This window comes from Rattus norvegicus, chromosome 14 (assembly GCF_036323735.1).
Source record: "Rattus norvegicus strain BN/NHsdMcwi chromosome 14, GRCr8, whole genome shotgun sequence".
Lineage (NCBI taxonomy): Eukaryota > Metazoa > Chordata > Mammalia > Rodentia > Muridae > Rattus > Rattus norvegicus.
Window position 1 is genome coordinate 78,069,018 of NC_086032.1, and position 19,878 is coordinate 78,088,895.

General features: G+C 51.5%; 1 protein-coding gene across 4 annotated transcripts in view; it reads right to left on the minus strand.

Moving 5' to 3' along the window:
• Positions 1–2,256: 2,256 nt before the first annotated feature.
• Positions 2,257–19,878, minus strand: part of Ppp2r2c (protein phosphatase 2, regulatory subunit B, gamma) — an 84,939-nt gene continuing 67,317 nt past the window's right edge. For all 4 annotated transcript variants that reach the window (NM_057116.2, NM_001412427.1, XM_063272810.1 and 1 more), the window contains exons 6-9: positions 16,850–17,014; positions 10,544–10,713; positions 8,221–8,312; positions 2,257–4,982 (exon numbers count right to left, since the gene is read on the minus strand). In NM_057116.2, coding sequence (NP_476457.1) covers positions 4,691–4,982; positions 8,221–8,312; positions 10,544–10,713; positions 16,850–17,014 — 719 coding nt within the window. In that variant the 3' untranslated portion in view covers positions 2,257–4,690. The remainder of the gene's footprint in view (positions 4,983–8,220; positions 8,313–10,543; positions 10,714–16,849; positions 17,015–19,878) is intronic.

Genomic DNA, 19,878 nt, shown 5'->3' on the forward strand with positions numbered 1-19,878 from the left:
CACAACTGACTTCCCAAAGGACCCTGAAGTTTCCACTTCGCATACTCACTGTGTGTCTGTGTGTACACAGGGGTGCCTGTGCATGTGGAGGTCGGAGGTCAATCTTGGATACCTGCCAAGCCACCACCTTGTTTTTTGAGACAGGCCCTCTCATTGGCCTGGGACCTGACCAGTGAGGCCCAGGGATCGTGTCTCCTCCCTGATGCCAGGTTTACAAGCATGTGCCCCACCATGATCGGCTTTTTCCCGTGGGTTCTAGGTCTTCATGCTTGCACAGCTAGCATTACTGACAGATCCGCCTACCCAGACCCAGAGGAGTCTCTGTTCTTACAAATGACACAGAGTGACATGGGTGACAGGTGCAGGGATCACCCAGAGCCGGCAGGACTATGGAGAGATTAACACCCCAGTCTGTTTTCAAAGGGCAGATGGCAGGTGAGGGGCTCCGGAAGCCTGAACCTGACCTGAGCACTGTTATCTGAAGCTCCTCCCTGGGGCAGCAAGGGGTTCTGGGTACTGTCCAAGTTCTGGCTCTGGCAACCATTCCTCCCCACCTCTGGACGCTGAGCTCCTCAGGGAAGTGTCACCTCTTTCCCTTCAGGAAGGCCTAGGTGTGGTCAGAGTGGATCCAGTCCCCACTCTTGCTGCCTACTCTGTGCAAGTCCTGGGGCCTCCCTGAGCATCCTGTCTATGAAGGAAAGCGAGAATGTTCTTAGACAACCTGAGGGAAGGTGCCCGTGTGCTGGCCTGGAGCCCGGTGTTTGTGAAGAGCACACATTCATTTCTGTAGAGTCAGGAGACCTTAAGTCCATCGTGGCTCTCAGTGGGAAACGTCAAGCTTGGCAGAGCTGGGTCCTATGGAGACCCCCACAGTGACATAGCTTAGTAATGCTTGCTGGGCAAACATGAGGACCTAAGTTAGAGTCCTGGAACCCACAGAGAAAAGCCAACCACAGTGGCACATGCTTGTAATCTTGGCACCAGCGAGGAGACAGGATCTTGGGGCTCGCTGGGTAGCAACCAGAATTGGCAAGCCCCAGGCCAATGAGACTAGAGGCCTTCCAGTGTGGCTGTGGCCCACCTTCCATCTCTACAGCCAACCATGGCTGTCCCATCTTCCTGCCATGCCTCTCTGAAAGTTTTCCTGATGTCATATTCCTAGTACAGTTAGGATAGCCCCCTATTATGGAGGGAGGATTCAGGAGACCTGATGGGGTCCCCTGGGCCATCCATGACAGTCCCTGTGCCTCAGAGACCATGGGAACAGTCACTGACTCCCAGCACTAGAGCTCCATTTCTGTAGCTAAAGTGAGGCATGGTGGGCTGTCACAGTCTCAGATGCCAACCTGGGTATCCATGCCGATTGAGGGACTTCGGCTGTGACGATTCGAATCCTGACCCAACATCTGCTAGTTGTCCCAATTCATACATGATACTTAGTCACCTCTGAGCCTCAATGTTTCCACGTATAAAATGGGTGTGGTGACAGTACTTCATCTACGAGCTATGAAAAGCATCCTACGGAGTCTAGGCTAGCCAGTCCGGCTCAGCAGCACGAAGGTTCCACAAACGAACTTTTATCTTATTAGTCACCCAGAGGTCTTGAGGAGCCAAGCACTGTTTATACATGTGGGTAAAAAGTTAGTCAAATGACACACAGCCAGGAAGTGGCCTTCTCATCCTGATGCTGACCTAGAGGCTGTCACTCCACCTCCACCCCCTTCCTTACCATAAAAGGCTTTGGGGAGGTCTGGGCTTCAGGGAATACAGAGGAGAGGGAAGCCCTGACTTCTTCACAATCTAGTGGCCCGTGTACTGGCCACCTTCCACCCAGATGCCCATCCCCCGAACCTGAGGCCTTTGCAGAGTGAGGCCACCAAGGGGTATTAGAGTCGAGGCTAGCCCCAGATAGCACATGCAGCTGGTATGCTAGGCTAATGCTTGTGTTTGAGCCTCAGTTTCCTTACCTGGCTTTGTGGTGACTTTTTCACACCTGGAGACAGGCCTATCATGAAACACATGCCAGGCAGTGGGCTCCGCAGGTCCCATCTGGGGACCCCTCCTCCAGGCACATGCCAAACTTGGTGGCCCCACTATTTCCTCCTCCATCTGGGTTAGGGTTGGAGCCAAAAAGACATAGCTCAATGCAGCCCAGTCTCAATCGGAGCTGCCTTCTACCCCACCCACCCCACTGCCTCCCAGCGGCTGCTCCCCATGCAGGCCAGGTCCCTAATCAGCAGCCGTCCGAGCCTCATCTTAGATGTAACATTTGTTATTTTATTGGAAAAAGCTGGTATTAACATATTTATAATTTTATTCAACAGTTGGATAATTGGTGAGACACTGAAGAAAAAAGAATGCACCTATGAGCCACAGAACCCCAAGTGATTGGGCCCGACTATGTTACCAGCACGTATATATCCAATTACCCTCCAAGGGCCTCACCCTCGGAGAAGAACCAAAGCAGAAGAAAACAACTCAAAACCCCAACAATGTCGCAGTGGTTATGGGAAATGCCATGGATTCAAGACCAGAGAACTTAGGCAGAGCAAAGTGGCAAAGTCTGTGGCTTGCAAAGCTCTGGTCCTTCTGCGATTTCTCACATCGCCCCTCCCCCCTCCGCGCTTTTTTTTTCCTCGATCAAAACACGCATTAGTATTAGCAGTCCGCTCTGAACCTGGGTGATTTCTTCGGGTCCCAAAGACATACTTTTTCTTTTGGGTTCTTTTTCTGTCTCTCTTTTTCCTTTCTACCTTTGGTACCCGACATTAAAACAGAAGTCTGGAAACTAGGGCCATGTGCAAGACCCCTCTCCTTTTGAAGACCATGTAAGATTTGACTTTGAAGACATTATGTGTGAAACCTATGACCTCATAGCAGCCTCCAGCTCCCAAGGTGAGTATCTTCTCTAACACCAAACTGCAAAGGTTGTGCCAGAGATCCAAGGCCAGTGTGTAAGGCCCTCTCACCAGGATTTGGGCTTCAATGGGATTTATATACAACTGGCCACATTCTTCAACTTCTTTACAAGAGGGGAAAGTCGCCGATCTTTCAGTTGCTAACTTGAATCAGGGTCAATATGTACATATAATACTGTCCAGAGCGCCTGAATTTTACAGTGATAAACATTCTTCATTCACGTTGACTCTTAAAAAAAAAAAAAAGGCAAAAAAATGTAACGGACCCAGTTTCTGTGGGCCGGAAGTGAGTGTGCATGCGGTTTGTGCTTTGACACACACAAGGATACCTTGATCCACTGAGAAAGAAGAAAAGCTCTGTCACATCTGTTTCCCGGGTGGCAGTCCGTGTTGTAAAAACCAAAGCCCCTCTGCTCTCTGCTTCCAGAGTCAAAATGCCAAGCCCTGCAGTTCTGGGATTGCAGTAGTGAGGATGGGGTGGGCGTCACTATACACGGCCACTCACCTGTGGCCCTCAGGAGGTCTGAGAAAACATCCTCTGGGGCTGCCTGGCTGCATGCAACCTCCTTGGGGAGCAGCCGGAAGGGTGGGGAGAAAGCTGCAGATACAATGTAGGTGAAGTGCATCTTGGGAGGCAAGCCCGGACGCCACTCTTCTCCTCTCTCGTGTCATCTTGTCACCAGCGCACCTGCACTGAGTGCACGACATGAAGATGCTTCCCTTCTTAGGCCTTCCCTTGGAATGATGCTTGAAAACTAGTCACCAATGTGGTGGGTTGGAAAGAGCCTATGGAAAGACCTGCGTGGGACACCAACTCAGTCCTCAGGGTGGGACTCCTGGGCACCCTACCTCTCTGCTCGGAGCCTCGGTTCCCTCCTGGGTACAGAGGGGATGGTGACTACACCCCAGCTCCAGCAGAGCCTGGATCTCAGCTGAGAGTTACAGAAATGAGTGGACACATGTCTGATGGGCGTGAGGATTCTACAGTCAGGGACAGGACCCACTGTCGGCCACGGGAAGACGACTGACTGGCTAGCATGGAAAGGTGACAGCGAAGCCACCACAAAGTGGGCTGCGGGGATCCAGCCACAGCCACCATGGGCTGAGCACCATGCCCAGCGTGCAGTGGGCACTCACAAACGGACGGCAGTGAGGTGAGGGCTGCAGCCACACAGGGTCCCCAGTCCTGCTTCTTAGGACTTGCCTCAGCCTGGAAAACCCACACAAGGAACCCAGCCCTGCCTCACGATTAGCCCTACCACCTTGGCTCTGCTTCTCAGAACCTGCCCTGGCCTGGCACCTAGAATATAGAAAGGCATCCCAAACACCCAAGGGGCAAGCTGCCATCACCAACCCTCAGTGAGAATGCTCTGTCCGACATCCAACATGAAGCAGCATCTGAGCCAGGGCCCATGGCTGGCTCCTGTGAGGATCTGCAGATCCCGACCGGCTTGTGAACTTCACTCTCTGGAGCCCCATCATGGACCAGCTTGACTTTCTCTGATAGGAACCCACCCCGGACATGAATAAAGTCCTGATAATAATAAAAGGCCCAGCCCGAGACAGGAGGGCCGTAAACAAAGGAGCCCCGGGCAGAGACCCACCAGGCACACCCATTTTATCCACCTGTAACTGAGGCTCCTTCCTTTCCTTTGTTTAAACTGGCAATCGCCATCCAAGCCGACTCCAGCCTAGGGACTCATGTCCCCACAATGGCCACCACGCTCACCCTGTCCTCTTACAGAGGTGGCCGGGAGGGCCACTGAGGCCAGCTAGTGCATGTCAGAATTGACCTTATCCTGGAAGATGTACAGGTTGTTGGTGGCTGCAATGGCAATGATGTTCTCCGCTGGGTGCCAGGCCGTGTGCAGGATCTTCTTGGTGAAGTCCAAGCTGTCCACACTGATGTCATCACGCCGCCGCTTGCCACCCACACACACGCGCCTTGGCTTGAGCACCGCTCTGGGTTTGCTGCTCTCCCTCGAGGCCTCCAGCGTCACATCCCGCTTGGTGTTGCGGTCAAACATTCGGAAGAAGTTGTTGTAGGCCCCTGTCATGATGACACTGGAGAGAGAAGGAGAGGGGTCAGTGTGGGAGGAGAGAGGGGACAAGGACACTCCGGAGCTATGGGGTGAGGCAAATACCACAGCAGGCAAAGGGACCCTCAGAGACACTTCTGCCCCATACTTTCTGCTTCTCTCTAACAAGGGACTTTGAATAGTGAGGCATGAAGTCGGTTTGTTTAGGAAGCAGGCCTGGGCCTAAAGGAGGAATTTGGGGTTGGTTGTAAGGAAGGCTGGAAGAGAGGAGGAGGAAGAAGCTGGTTGCCACAGAGGAGGGGATTTTCACACCGTTTTAGAAGAAAAGCCGGGGTTGGGGATTTAGCTCAGTGGTAGAGCGCTTGCCTAGCAAGCGCAAGGCCCTGGGTTCGGTCCCCAGCTCCGGAAAAAAAAAAAAAAAAAAAAAAAAAGAAGAAGAAGAAAAGCCTACATCAGTCTTGTAGGTGTAGAGCAAAGAACACCACGACCAAGAGGGACCCAACACTTTGTATGTGAGTGTATGTGTATGTATATTTGTGTGTGTGTGTGTGTGTGTGTGTGTGTGTGTGTGTGGGTATGGGTATGTATGTATTATGTGTGTATGTGTATGTATGTATGTATTATGTGTAATATATATTTGTGTGTATGTGTGTATATGTATTGTGTGCGTATGGGTTGTGTATATGTGTGTGTATATTTATGTGTGTATGTGTGTTTGTGAATGTGTGTATGTTTGTGTATATGTGTGAATGTATGGGTGTGTGTGTATGTGTATGGGTGTGTGTGTATGTTTGTGTATATGTGTGTGTATATAGGTGTGTGTATATGTGTGTTTGTGTATGTGTGTGTGTATGTTCATATATGGGTGTGTGTGTTTGTGTATGTGTGTGTGTATATATGCATGTGTATATTTGTGTGTATGTGTGTATATGTGTGTGTGTGTGTGTGTGTGTGTGTGTGTGTGTGTGTCCCCAAGACATTGGCACAAGGCCACATGAAGCCCATTTCCAGAGGGCTAACTCAGGCAAATCCGTAAGAGTGAATGTTCAGGTCTAGAAACAAAGCCAGACCCTGCTCCTCCATCCAAGGCTGCTGGAGTGGAGATGCAGGTTCCACTGAGGGCCGTTATATCACAGACTGACCCGCCCTCTGCTGGCCCATTTACTAAGGGCCGTAAAGGGATGGGGAATTTCTCCTCTTAGCCTTGGGCTCCTGGGATGCAGGCATTGAGGTCCCTTCCATAGACAGGCCAAGCTTGGGGGGATCCAGAGGCAGAAGGAAGGGTAAAGACCACTCTTCACTGGCCAGAGACATGGACAACCATTGACTGGACACTTTCTAAGGTCCCTGCTACCAGACATCTTTTCTAATGATGATGGGGAAAAGTACAGAGTCAGTGAGATCGCATCGTATCATAAATGGCAAGTTACAGGAGGAAAAGCCCAGGAGCCTGTGGGGCAAGGCAGAGAGGACCAAGGCAGCTTCCTAGAGAAGACAGCGGAGCGAGCTAGGTGGAATGTGCTTCAGCAGGATGCAGGGTCAGAGAGAGGAGATGTGGAGGAAGAAAAGGGAGGGTCGGGTACATCTATGGGGAGTGTCAAGCATAATTAGGATGCTAATCCCCAGAATTAGGGCTCCAGAGGCTGGGTGATTTTGTGCTGAGTTCAGGCACTGTCTGGATACATGCTCCCCCTGGTGGCAAAGTAAAGTTCAGCAGTGCATGGCAACCTTTAGCCACCTACCCTAATATCCTTCTTATAACAATTTCTCACCTGCAAGTCTACCAAGGCCTGCTCCCACTGTTCACTGGAGGATCCTAAGTGGGTGTGGCTGCCTGCGGGAGAAGCACTCCTGGGAGTGGTCAGAGGAGGCTGAAGCCTGGTTGCCCGCCCTGCCTCAAACCAGGGCCCTATCCTGCCTTCTTCTCATTGGCCTTAAGTGAACACTATGGACCACCACGCAGGTCCCTCTTCTCAGCATGGTTCTTGTTCAGAGCCTCTGCAGAATAGGTGGACCCCTGGGATGACAGCAGCCCCTACATGAGGCCAGGCCTGCTCAGAGTGGCTCCTCCTAGTGGTCTTTTGCCTGCCATCTCCATCCCTACTAACAGCCTCAGCCTTGAGCACAGCCACTATTCCTGACTGCCTAAGAAGCTCTAGAATGTTCCATGCACCTGGGCACAGGGCAAAGCAGATGCTACCTGTGTGGATGCACACCTGGATGAACACCTGGATGCATACCTAGACATACACCTGAATGAACACCTGGACGTACACCTGGATGCCTGAATGCACACCCGGACATACATCTGGTTGTACACCTGGATGAACACCTGGATGCACACATGGATGGTGGGAAGTTTGGGCTGAGGTTCTCATGCCACCACTTCACAACCACTGATGGAGGGACAGGGGCAGTGGAAATGGAGGGGATGGCACAGAAGTTCTGGTAAAACATGGCAGGTGCTATGCTCCTCTGGTCACCTAAAGCCTCTCTCCTTCTGGGCAGCAGGATATGTGGCTATTCAGCCCTAGGAGAGACCCTGAGAGGCCATCTACCGGCCTCTATACTGTAAAGTCACAGGTAACTAACTGAGCCTGAAGCCTGTGTGTGGGGACAGAGAAGCAATTTCCCACCTCCTAACAGAAAATCTTCTAAGCTGTGGAAGCATGGGCAGGCAGAGGCAGGCCTTTGGGCCCAGCAGGGGAAATGAGGGATGCAATGGGCCCATCTACATCCACTGTGCTGGGCCCAGGCTATGGCAACACCGGAGTCTGTGCCAAGCACTAGGGGCTGTGTCTCAGGCTGTGGGATGGGAGAGGTAGATCACAACTAGGTCATAAGTTCAAGTGAGCCCCAGAGAACCAGCATGGGGCTGCCACGGTGATGGTAGGAGGAAGGTGTGGGTGATTCAGAGCCTGCCTGTCTAGGCATGGAGGTGCTGGAGTAAAGGCCTCATCAGAGGGCTCAGGGAGTGGGAGGCATTTAGCCGATCCTGACTTAAAATCCCACAGCATCCCGGAACAGGGGGTGTCAAAGTGAGTGTCAGCATCAGTCACGGGGGTGAAGGAAGGCTCACTTCCTAGACTTGGACTTGAGGCTAAGAGCTCTGGCTGCAAGGGAGGAGACCTCCCACACCTCTCCCTTCTCTTGACCAGACAAAGTGCAGTTTTATGGTGACAGACTCGGGGAAACTTCCTCCTGGGGTGAAGGGTGAGGGGCAAGGCAGGGTGTCTGAGGCTGCATGCCTGCAGCTGGCTCACCTGTCACTCCCATTCCAGGCACACTCAAACTTGTCGAAGATGCAGTCACTCTCATACAGGGAGCAGAGCTTACTCCGCAGGTAGTCATGGACCTAGTAAGAAGAGAAGACAAGCTGAGTAATGGACACCATTAGACCTGACCCCTCCACAGGATGGACGACAGTCTTGTCATAGTCCTGCACACACAGCTGACTCACAGCAACAGCGTTCACAGTTCAGAGACTGTAGAGGCTATCATTGGTGAGGCAGGAAAGGGTGAGTACTGCTGTCCACAGTCTAGGGGCCACTCCTCCTGTCCCAGACTTTGGCTCATAGTCCTACCAGACTGTGTCACCATCACCCTGGTCCCACCTGCCTGAGACCTAAGAAGATAAAGCCAAGGCTCTAACTCTTTCTGATCCCTGGGTCCAGCACCCTTTGCAGTGCATTGGTCAAAACCAAAGGGCCCCATGGCACTGCCAATCCTTCCAGAAGGCAGGCCTCTCATGATTTCGCCTCCTTGTGTAGGCACAACAGCCCTTAGTAGGTCCAAGCATAGGTGTGGTAGCTTCCCCTCCTGCCTGCCAAGCCTTGCCTGCTCCCTGATGGCAGAAAATGCTTCAGCTGCAGAGAAAGAGTGACTGGCAGGCTTGCTGGGCCTGCGGTGAGGACGCTCCAGTCTAGGGACCAGTGCCTTCAAGAACTGTGGGTTGAGGATGATGGTATTGTCTTGGGATAATCCCACTCCTGGAAGCCCACCCCGAGACTTCTCTTTTTTAAATTATTTACTTTTATTTTATGTGCATCGGTGTTTTGCCTGTATGTGTGTCTGTGCAAAGGTGTCAGAACTCCTGGAGCCAGTGTTACAGACAGTAGTGAGCTGCCATGTGGGTGCTGGGAATTGAACCCGGGTCCTCTGGAAGAGCAGTCAATGCTCTCAACCACAGAGCCTTATCTCCAGCCCCTGAAGACTCCTTTTGATGGCGTGAAATAGCTCTCACTTGTCAAGTACTGCAAGTTGGCAAAGCAGTCTCACTACACACAATTTCTGGGGCACAAAAGTCACCTCCCAAAGACAGGGGCAGCTGTAGTCATTATTACTGCTAGTTTAGAATGTGTAGGTCAGCTTGCAGAAGCCAAGCATCCAACCCTCAGTTCTCATAATAGTACCACTTCCCACTAGGATCCAGGTCCAGACTCCACACTCACCCCTCCCTAAAATAGACATCCATACAGGTCGACCTGTGCTGACCACAGTGTTCTGATGGCCCCAGGGGGCTGGAAAAGCACTGACTCAGTCACCTCACAGCTTGGAGGTTGTTTCCGGTCTGTGTCGAGCTGCGGACACTTTCAGAGGGACACAAGAGGGTCTGGCCCTGTTCAGAGTACACAGGGTAGGACCTGGAGAAGTGGGGAGTCACAGGCCCTGCTCACTGCTAACAAAGGGGTGGTCATGCCAGCAGGAGATGTCCTGGGAACATGTGACTTCTAGAAGCTCCTTCCAGAAGCTCTGCTCCAGGACACAACACCTCAGGGTTTGTCAGGGCAGCAAGCGGTGCTGAGCTTTGGGACTGCCGCCACTGAGCTGAGAGTCCTCTGTCACTCTCCAACTTCCCGGCGGCCCTGTCTGCAGCATCGTTAGTCAGTGCCTTCTTTGCTGGAGCAGGACAGAACAGGTGACAGACATGTGTGTGGACGGACAGGCACAGCCCTGTGGGCAGGACTGGGGTTTCTATGGCATGCCTGAGTCTGTATCTGCCAATCCAAATTCTAGACAACCTTCAAGGTTCAGCGCAAATGCAGCTGCCTCCAGAAAGCCCTGCCCTCCCCCTTGCCAGACACCTACAAGCTGCACTGTGAATGTGTTATTTTAATAGCAGACCAGCTGTGCCCTTGTGCTCCACCAAGGGATCTCGAAGAATGATGAATAAAGTTTCAGGGGTCCACCCTGCGCACTGGCTCAAAAAAAAAAATCCATCCTGAAGATCTAGAATCTTCCATGCTACCACTGAATACAATTCACACACAGGTTTACGTGGGGGTCATGCTTACTCACTGGTAAGGCTGTGTGGATGGTGCTGGGGTTGCATCTGCACCCCAACTTCAGGCCTGACAACACACCTTTGTTCTTTCCTCCCCTCTTTCCCCAGAAACTAAGTTCTAGATGCAGAGGGCAGCCCCATGCAAAGGCCCCCTCAGCCACCCCAAAGGCTCTCTGCAGTTTAGTCTACACTGCAGCACGGAAAGCCCCTATGGCTGGGCAGCCCTTGGGGGTTTTCGGTACAAGGAAGGGAGATCTCATACCACACGGAGGGCCCTGAGGCTGCCAGACTTCTACACACACCTGGTAGGTCTCTATGGGCCTCGCCTCCATGTTCAGGTCCCAGACCTTGACAGTGAGGTAATCCCTCGTGAGCATGTAGCGCCCACTGTGGCTGAACTTCACGTCGGACACCGAGGAGATGATCTCTGAGAAGAAGGAGCGGTTGCTGGGGTCCTCGGGCTCTTCAAAGACTGTGGAGAAAGAATCGGCAGCTGTCACTGGCTGTCCTGCCCAGTCAGAACCACAGCTGGCTGTATCCGCCTGGGCTTAGCTGTTTGTCTGTACCATCATTCATTCATTCATCAAACCTTTCCCTAAACACCTACCAAAACCCTGGGCTCTAAGGACCCTCTAAAGAGGAAAAGCCAGCTCCTGGAATGGCTCCTTTGTGGAAACTGTGTTAACTGAGTATTTACTGTAGTGATGTGAGTGACTCCACTTAATCCCCTAATAAAACTTTCAGGTGGTAGCCTAATTACCCCCATTTAATACACAAGAAAACTCAGCCTGAGTGAATCCACAAGCAGATCTCAGAGCTATGCTTGCTGCACACTCTCTGCTGCCCCCTACTGGCAGTTCAGAACACAAGCCTGACCATGTCTTGGTAGTCTGATGTGCTGGACGTTTTCTGCCTCTAGGCCAGACCCTGATGCAGCTCTGGTACTAACTGGTCCTGAATCTTCCCATCAGGAGTTGCTGCTTTTGTACTGGACACCTGTGGCTAATCACACCCCAACGGGGCCTGGCGACTGGGCAGGTGGGGATGTGGACCGCTGTGGGGCTAGCATTAACTCCCTGGGCTCTGTGGGAAGACAGAGAGGTGCTGGCAGCCAGTTACCACCTAAGCACCTCCAACCTGCAGAGCCAACCTCAGGAAACCACTAAGTGACAGTCCTACCCACTGCCCCATTGGAAGCAGAGGGTTGACCAGAGCTCCCAAGAGGCTCAGGACAGAACTTTCCTCTCCAGCCACATAAAGCCCCCAACAGTGGCCCAGCCCCCAAGAGGTAAAAGTGCGAATAAAGTGGATCCAATAATGCTCACTGACTAATGTCTAACAACTGTTCGTTCCCTGTTCACCTCATACAACCAGTGCCCAGGAGACAAAGTGAAAAGTGTCCCTAGTTGTAGCCCATAAAGAACGGGCTCCCATTTCCGTGTCTCAGAGGCCATCTTCTGTCACACTCTCGCTTATACCAAAGCAAACCTGGGGAAGCTCTGGGCCTCCCTCCCAAGCTTGCTCCGTCAGAGGCCTCTTCCCACCACGCTGGTTAAAAACACTGTATGAAGACCCTTGGGACAGGATGGGGACTTGTGCTGGCTGTGTAGCAGCCGGAGTGTCAGCCATGAGCCAAGGTATGGTAGCTTTAGCAGCTGGGAAGAACAGGGGGAACAGCTAAAACCTCCAGAGAGCCAGCCCTGCCCACACCCTGACTAGATCTCCAGCCTCCGTAACTGCACAAAGCACGAGTGTTGTTTTAAGTTGCTGAGAAGCATGCTCTCTGGAGGCTGCAGGGCAAAATCATGAGAAGGCTGAGGAAGAGCAAAATGCCGGGAAAGGGGTGCCCGTGTCTCCACCTTGGGAGACCCTGAGCAGTGAGTGTTGCGCTATCCTTGAACAGCTCAGCCCCTGTTCGCCCTTCTTGCGGACTCTGCTGTCAAAAGCGGAAATAACTGCCTATTTTGAGGACTCATGAATGGCTGTTTCTATGGTTACCCTGTCACAATGCCTAGCAGACAACAACCTGGGCTTCTAGTGTTTCTGGGAGATCCGAAGCCATGGATGGGAGTCCAGGATAACCAGTATACCCGAACCCTGTCTGGTTCAGACAGGTCTGGGGAGCTACTGCACTCCTTACACCGTCAGCCTCCTCCCATGCCCTGTGGCAGGCATGAGCGCACACTGTGCTCCACTGTGCTTCTCAGTCAGTGAGGAGAAAGTTGCAGTGTCATCCTCTCAGGAAAGGATGCTGTGCACAGGGCCCTGGGGGAGGCTCTGACAGCCACACCCTGGCTTTTAAACATAGGAGTGGGAGGCAAAGAACCAGTGAGAGCTCCCGGCTTTCTATACAAGTGCAGCTGGATTAACAATCATGGCTGATAAGGAACAACACAGGCTTGGCCCCTGGGAACCAGATGCTAGATTTCTCATAAGAGCCAAGAGTGCACACGGTGGTTGAGGCACATACGGCCAAGGACAGGGACAGTGGCCCTTGCAGCAGCATCAAAGGCTAAGATGTTATGGCGGAGGGCATGGTTGGTGTCAGAGTGCTTGTCGAACATGCTCCTGGCTTAGGGTTTCATCCGGGCTGGGGGTCGGGAGGCAAACAGGGTAGGGATTGATTCTGAATCCTGGATTCCACACAGGCTATTCAGAGGCTGAGAAAAGAGTCCAGAAGAATCTAAAATATAGAATTAACTCCAACAGAAAATGTGTATGAACCACTGCAATGGTTAATATTCTCAACATAACAAGATGTAGGGTCACCTAGAAGACAAGCATTCGGGCACACTTGTGAGGAACTGGCTGTGGTTAGCTTCTGGGATATCTTCATTAGGTTAGCTGAGATCGGAAGACTCATCCTAAATGGGAGGCACCATTCCCTGAGCTGCAGAGAAAGGAGAAAGCAAGCCAAGCACCAGCAGTCATCTCCCTGCACTCTGACTGAGATGTAATATGGTCACACACTGATGCCATGCTTTCCTGCCATGATGGACGGTAACCTTGAACCATGAGCCGCATTAACCCTTTCTCCCTTAAGTTGCTTTTATTACAGCAACAGGAAACAGCTCTAATTCAGAAAAATTGGTACTAGGGAGTGGGGTGTTGCTGTGATAAGCCTGACCACTAGGCTCTTAGGCTTTGGAACAGATTTGAAGGAGGAATATGAAAGAGTTGGGAGGTTTGAGGCAGAAAAGCCTTGAATGCTGCAGGCACAGCTTAAGCTATTCTGGTGGGAGATTGAGAGACAAAGATGTTGACGGACCTTTGAACAGCGGAGGCCCTGCTCGTGAGGTTTGAGAGAGAACAAGGGCTCTATCTGGGTCTGGGCTGAGGACCATGCATGTAGATTCTTAGGAGAGAAGAGCTTGCGTATTGTATGGATGTATCACCTGTCAATTAAAAAACCCATGGCCTATAGGAAAGTATAGACTAGAAGGCGGGATATCTGGGAGGTATCCCTGGAGGATTCTGGGATAGAGCCACAGCAGGGGATTCACTCAAGATGTGAGGAGAAGATGCATGACACCTGACAGGTAACCAGTCATGAGACAGAATGTAGATTAAAATAAATGGGTTATTTTAGTTATGATCTATTCAGAGAGGAGCCCAGCTATATGGAGAAGGTATTTGTAAATTTATTTTGAGTCTGAGTCTTATTTCTGGGAGCATGGGGCTGGAAGAAGTAGACGTTAACGTCTACAGATTCTGGAAAAGAGTCTGGCTTCGTGTGTAAACGTCCAGAGTTTAAAGTTTAAGGTTCATGGATTAACTTGTTTGGTGGAGGACATTCTAAGACAGAAGAGCATTAGGCTGCAGCATACCTGTTTACTGCATGCGTAAGGGCCACGGTAAAACAAAACAGAGTACAATCTGGACATAAAGATATTTTTAAATGTGCAATTTGTCTAAGCGGAAAAGAATTCAGGGAAGCCAAAAGTTACAGTCAAGACAGTAGCTGAATAGAAGCCATGATTGTTGCAGAGAAAGTTCGGGCACTGCACTGGGAAAAGAGAAAAATCCCTCTGAGGGCAAGGCCTGTCCATCAAAGCTCCAACAAGTGGAAGGCAAAGTCTGAAAGGAGTCAGACTGGCCTGAGAGTGCAGCTGCGGGGGTTCCCTGCCTCCTGCCATGGGCCCTGTTTCCCCAGAAGCTGATCCAGCTGCGGTCCAAGGAGGCCAGGCTACCTTTCACACTGGCAGCAGAACGTAGCAGTCATCCACACAGCACTGGTTTTTGCAGGTAAGAAATATGCAGGAGTGGGTAGGTCATGGAAGCTTGCACCACGGTTCCAGAAGGCACTGAAGCCAGATTGTGTGGTTGCACAACATTCCCTACGAGGGGGACTTAAGGTCACTTGTGCAGCTCAGAAGGTAAAGACTGTGGGGTAATGGAGACCCAAGGATATTGGAGAAGCTAGGACCATGGGACATCCACCAAAGAAAGGTGCTGGCATCGAGTAAATGTGGCCTAAGAGAGAGGCTATGTGTGCTGAGGACAACGGAGCTGGATAGGTGGAGTTTTTGAGCTCTTTGCTGCCCTGTTGAGTCCATAGAGGGTCCCAGATACTGGACATGGAGCTGAAAGATATGTTTACCCTGATCTTTGGTCTTGCTTTAGATATCCCTTGCTATGACTCCATGCTTCCCCTTATTATAACATATCATTATATGTTTGGGAATATGTGACTTTATTTTACAGGTTCACAATCAAGAGGTTGCCTGGCATCTTAATAAGATGTGGGCCTTAGACATTCAATGATGGTGGAATGTTAAAGACCATGGGGACTTCTGAAGGTGGACTGAACACAGTTTGTTTTCTGAGATGGCTTTGCGCCTACGGAGATAAGAAGTTAAAAACAAGTGTGGCTTAAAGGTAATGTGTCGGGGTGTCAAGTTAGCAAGAGGTATGGCTGTGATGGCAGATACTGTCAACTTGACAGACCTAGAATCACCTAGGAGATGAACCTCTAGGCAGACCTGTGAGGGATTACCTCATTAGGTTAACAGTGTGTGAAGCCCCATCCTGAAAGTGGGTGGCACCATTCTCTAGGCTTCATCCCTGGACTGCAGAGGAAAGAAAAGACTAACTGAACCCCAACATCTCTCCTCTCCTCTCTCCTCTCCTCCCTCTCTCTCTCTCTCTCTCTCTCTCTCTCTCTCTCTCTCTCTCTCTCTCTCTCTCTCTCTCCCCTCTTGGCCCCTCTGCCTTGTTCCCTCTCTCTTCTTTCTCTCTCTTCTCTTGACCCCTGGTCTAGTCTGGACTCTTCTAGATGGCTCTGGATGTTCTCTCCCTCACTGCTACAATAAAAAAACATCTCCTGAGGCATACATAGGAGCAGTCATACCCTCACTTTCTTTCGGTCACCATGATGGACAGTAGCATCAAATTGTGGATCAGGATAAACCCTTTCTACCTTATTGCTTTGACTAGGGTATTTTATCATGGCAACAGGAAAAGAAACAAAGACAAACACTAATCGAAAGAAAGAAAGAGAGAGAGAGAGAGAGAGAGAGAGAGAGGAAGGAAGGAGAGAAGGAGGGAAGGAGGGAAGGAGGGAAGGAGGGAAGGAGGGAGGGAGGAAATTGAACTCACTGACACAAACAAAACCATGAGGCTAGAGAGATGGCTCAGTGGCCAAGTGTGCACTGCACTTCCAGAAGGTCCCAGGTTGGTTCCCAGCCCCCACATCATGACTCAACTGCTTGCAACTTCAGCCCTAAGGAATTCTGCCCTCTTCTGACCTCTGTGGGTATTGCACTTACTTGCATATACCCTAACCCACAGATACAGACATATAATTAAAAGGAATAAAGCAAAGTCTTGTGAGAGAGAGGGAAGGGAGGGAGATAGGGAGGGAGGGAAGGAGGGAGGGAGGGAGGGAAGGAGGGAGGGAGGGAGGGAGGGAGGAAGGAACCGTATCTTTTCATCAAAAGGACATCTGGTAGATATACACAACCAATACAAGACTCGAGGTGCAGGTGTACTATGCCAACCTCGGGGGTGGGGGGGGGGAGGAAGAGACCTGCAGTTCTCGGGAGGAAGGCAGAAGGACGGTAACAACAGACCAGAGAGCACGGGAAGAGAAAACTGCAGGCCACAGTCACCTGTGCACCCACATACAAATGCTCTTAACCTGTAGACTGCTATGTGCCACACAGCCTGTCTATACATGGGACTGCTGGCCTGCAGAGAGGCCCAGACAGATGGATGTGGTCAAAGTTCCTAAGTGAGTCACTCTCTCTCTCCCCTACATATACATAATCTCAATCTCTCTCTCTCTCTCTCTCTCTCTCTCTCTCTCTCTCTCTCTCTCTCTCATACTCTCACACACACATTCTCTCCCTTATATAAATATACATACTCTCTCCCACACACTCTCCCTTACACACACATTCACACACACACACTCTCTTAAATATGCATGTGTTTGCATGCCCACAAGCACCCTCTCATTTTTAACATGTAGACACACAGACAAATGCCAACAAAATCATGTCTCATGATGCCACTCCAAGGCCATGTCTTCATGCCTTCCTTGTACTGTGTTCGCCACAATGGTGCACCCACTTGCCAGACCCAATATACCTAGTGCAGAGACTTACGCTTGGAGTGCTTGTCGCACAGGGCAGCTGCCCGCATGTCACAGAGCCGCAGGGAGCCCTTGCTGCTGCTGTAGACGAAGAGGTTGCAGTGGTGCGGATGGAACTCAGATGCTGTGATCACCTCCGTGAGGTCCTCCATGTTGGCTGGCTTGATGTCTACGATGTCTGGGTTGGTGAGGTCAAGGGAAACAGCGATGGTGCCCTTGCTCTCTCCTTTGAGGCCCACGTTAAACTCTACCAAGTCTGCGTGGCTTTTCTGGTTCTAAGACCCCACCACCACCACCAAACAAACACCCAGCCCCTAGTCCTCAAAGGCACGGATTCACATGGAAAGCTTCTTCCCAGTACCTGACCAGTGCCTCTTCCCAGTACCTGACCAGTGCCTCTTCCCAGTACCTGACCAGTGGCTCCACAAAGCTGAACCCAAACGCTCTTACAGAGGAGTGCCTAGCCCTGCAATCACCATGGACATTCCTAAGAGCCTACCTTCCTCTCAGAAGCACAGCGTACTGTGCACAGTGGGCCACATGGTAAACTGCCCCCTATAGGGTTGTATGCTGGATGCTTGTCCTCTACTTCCTGCTATTTTGGGAGGCCACAGAACGTTTAGAAGTGGGCCCCTAGGGGTGGGCCTTTAAAGCTAACACCCACTCTTGGTTCCGGCCTTACTCCTGTCTCCTGGGCCACCCTAATGCAAGCAGGCTCTGGTATGCACTCCCATGGCCATAAACTGCACTGCCCCACCATGCCTTCCCTGCTGAGGTCTCCAGTTGTGAGTCAAAAAGACCCCTTCCACCCATCAGGGGATGTGGTCACAGGAACTCAGAAGATAATGAGTAGATACGCCCACTCCATGCTGGGCCACGGGCACTCTTAGTGAATGATTTCACATCTCTGTCCTTCTATGTCTGGACCATGTGTACGCGTTTGTTACCACAGCACCAACTCCCCTTCTACCCACAGTATCAAGACTGGCCAGTGAGAGAGTGTTCTCTGATTGAAGACAGCTAAGACACTTAGCTCTGACATATGCCTTGGAGACCCCAGGACCTGGAAAGCAGGGATATTGGGATATGGTTTCCCTGGGCTAGATGGGAACAGAGGAGAGGGTTCTGGGACCTGGAGTCACACCCCAGTCTTTGTCTGCAGAGTAGAATGGAATCCTACAGGCTGTGGGCATCCAGCCAGACACATGGTCACAGAGCCTAAGGACTGGCCAATGCCTGCTGGGCAGGAGAATGGCCTATAGGCTACAGGCATCCAGCTAAGCACATGGTTATAGGGCTCAAGGACTGGCTAATGCCTCCGCCTGGCTGGTGCCACTGGGATGGAAGTTGTTAAGTACTGAGAGGGTCTGTGTATTACTTACTTCTCTCATTGCATCTTAAGAGAGGAAGGGTGGGATTATGTTTGGTGGACCATGCCTTTAATCCCAGCACTCAGGGGGCAGATGCAGGCTTAGTTTGAAGTCAGCTTGGTCTACACAGTGGGCTCCAGGCCATCCAGGGATACATAGTGAGACCTTGTCTCAAAAAGAGAGAGAGGAGGGGAAGGAAAGAAAGAGGAAGATGGAGGTGGCCATTCTAAGCCATAGTTCAAGGGCAGTCCAGCAGGGCAGGAGGTATGATGGCAACTCTGACAATGTACACAGCCAAGAAGCAGAGAGTGAGGGGGAGGGGAGAGGGAGAAGAAGAGAGGGGGAGGGGGGAGAGGGGGAGGGGGAAGGAAGGGGGAGGGGGAGAGAAAGAGGGAGAGGGAGAAATTCTGGCTTTCTCCTTTTCATTCTTTCTAGGGCCCCAGCCCACAGAGTGGTATCATCTGCATCTGAGATGAGTCCTCCATTATCTGAATCTAGACAGTCCCTTGCAGACATGCTCAGGGATTGGTTTCCACAGTGGTTCTAAATCCAATCAAGTAGATGATCAGGATTAATCCCCACAAGTTATCCCACTAGATTTCACTGAATCCATCCTAAAACAGGGGCTCGAAGGACTCGCCTGAAAAGGATGTGGCTGTGGAAGGGACACACACACAATGCACTGAACACACCTCTCCTTGCACGCCACGCCAGCAAGGACTTCCAGAAACCCTGGCTTTAGTTTTGAAGATCAGGTCAGAAATGAAGTGGGCTATGTGTCAGATCTTAGCACTCTGGACTGTGCTGTGCCACAGAGGAACATCATGTTCCCCCTCCCAAACCTCAGTTTCCCCATATGCAAAACGGAGGGCTTGTTGTGATTGGAAAGCAGTGGTTCCTTCAAGGAGTGACCAGGTGGCCACGAGCTGAGATGCACCTCTAAGGCTGTGAGCCTCGGAGACTAGGAGATGGGAACAGCAAGCCAATTTTGTAATCAAGACAGGACGTTGAGGTGACAGTACTGCCTTCCCCAGGTGACCTGGGGTCCAACGCAGGTGTCTTTATTAGACACACATAGAAGGGTGGTGCGGATGCTGGGGAGTGGGAGACAGAGACACACACTGACTGACTTAGTGATGGAGACCAGAATTGATGAGAGAGGATAGACTGCCAGCTCTGAAGGCAGGCAGAGCACTACACTCTGCGACACCCCAGTCAGATGAGACCGCCAAGCTGCTGCAGAGCCAGGCCCTAGAGTGGCGTCTGCAGTCCTTCCTGTAAGGACACAGGAAACATGAGCCGCATGGACTCTGCAGCATTGTCAGGCTGTAGGGACTTCCATGGACTGTCAATCATTCCTGTCGCCAAAGGCGTTGCCTGGTCTCCTGAAGGCCAGCTGGAGTCATGCTGTCCCCTTGCACTGATGCGCTATGGAGAGGACGGGCTGTGTCCCCTGGCTTCCATTCACTGGGTCTCAGCATCCATTCTATGGAATGGTGGGGACTGAGGGCCACTTCCACAGGGGATTCCCCGCTAGTCATTCTCTGAGTCTGGACTGTGAGATGGGACAAGCATTGGCTTGTTCTAGCAAAGGGAGAAGTGGGCACAGAGAGCAGAGAACCAATACCAAGCCCTATCACATGGGCATTCACGGAGACAGCAGGAGACAAGC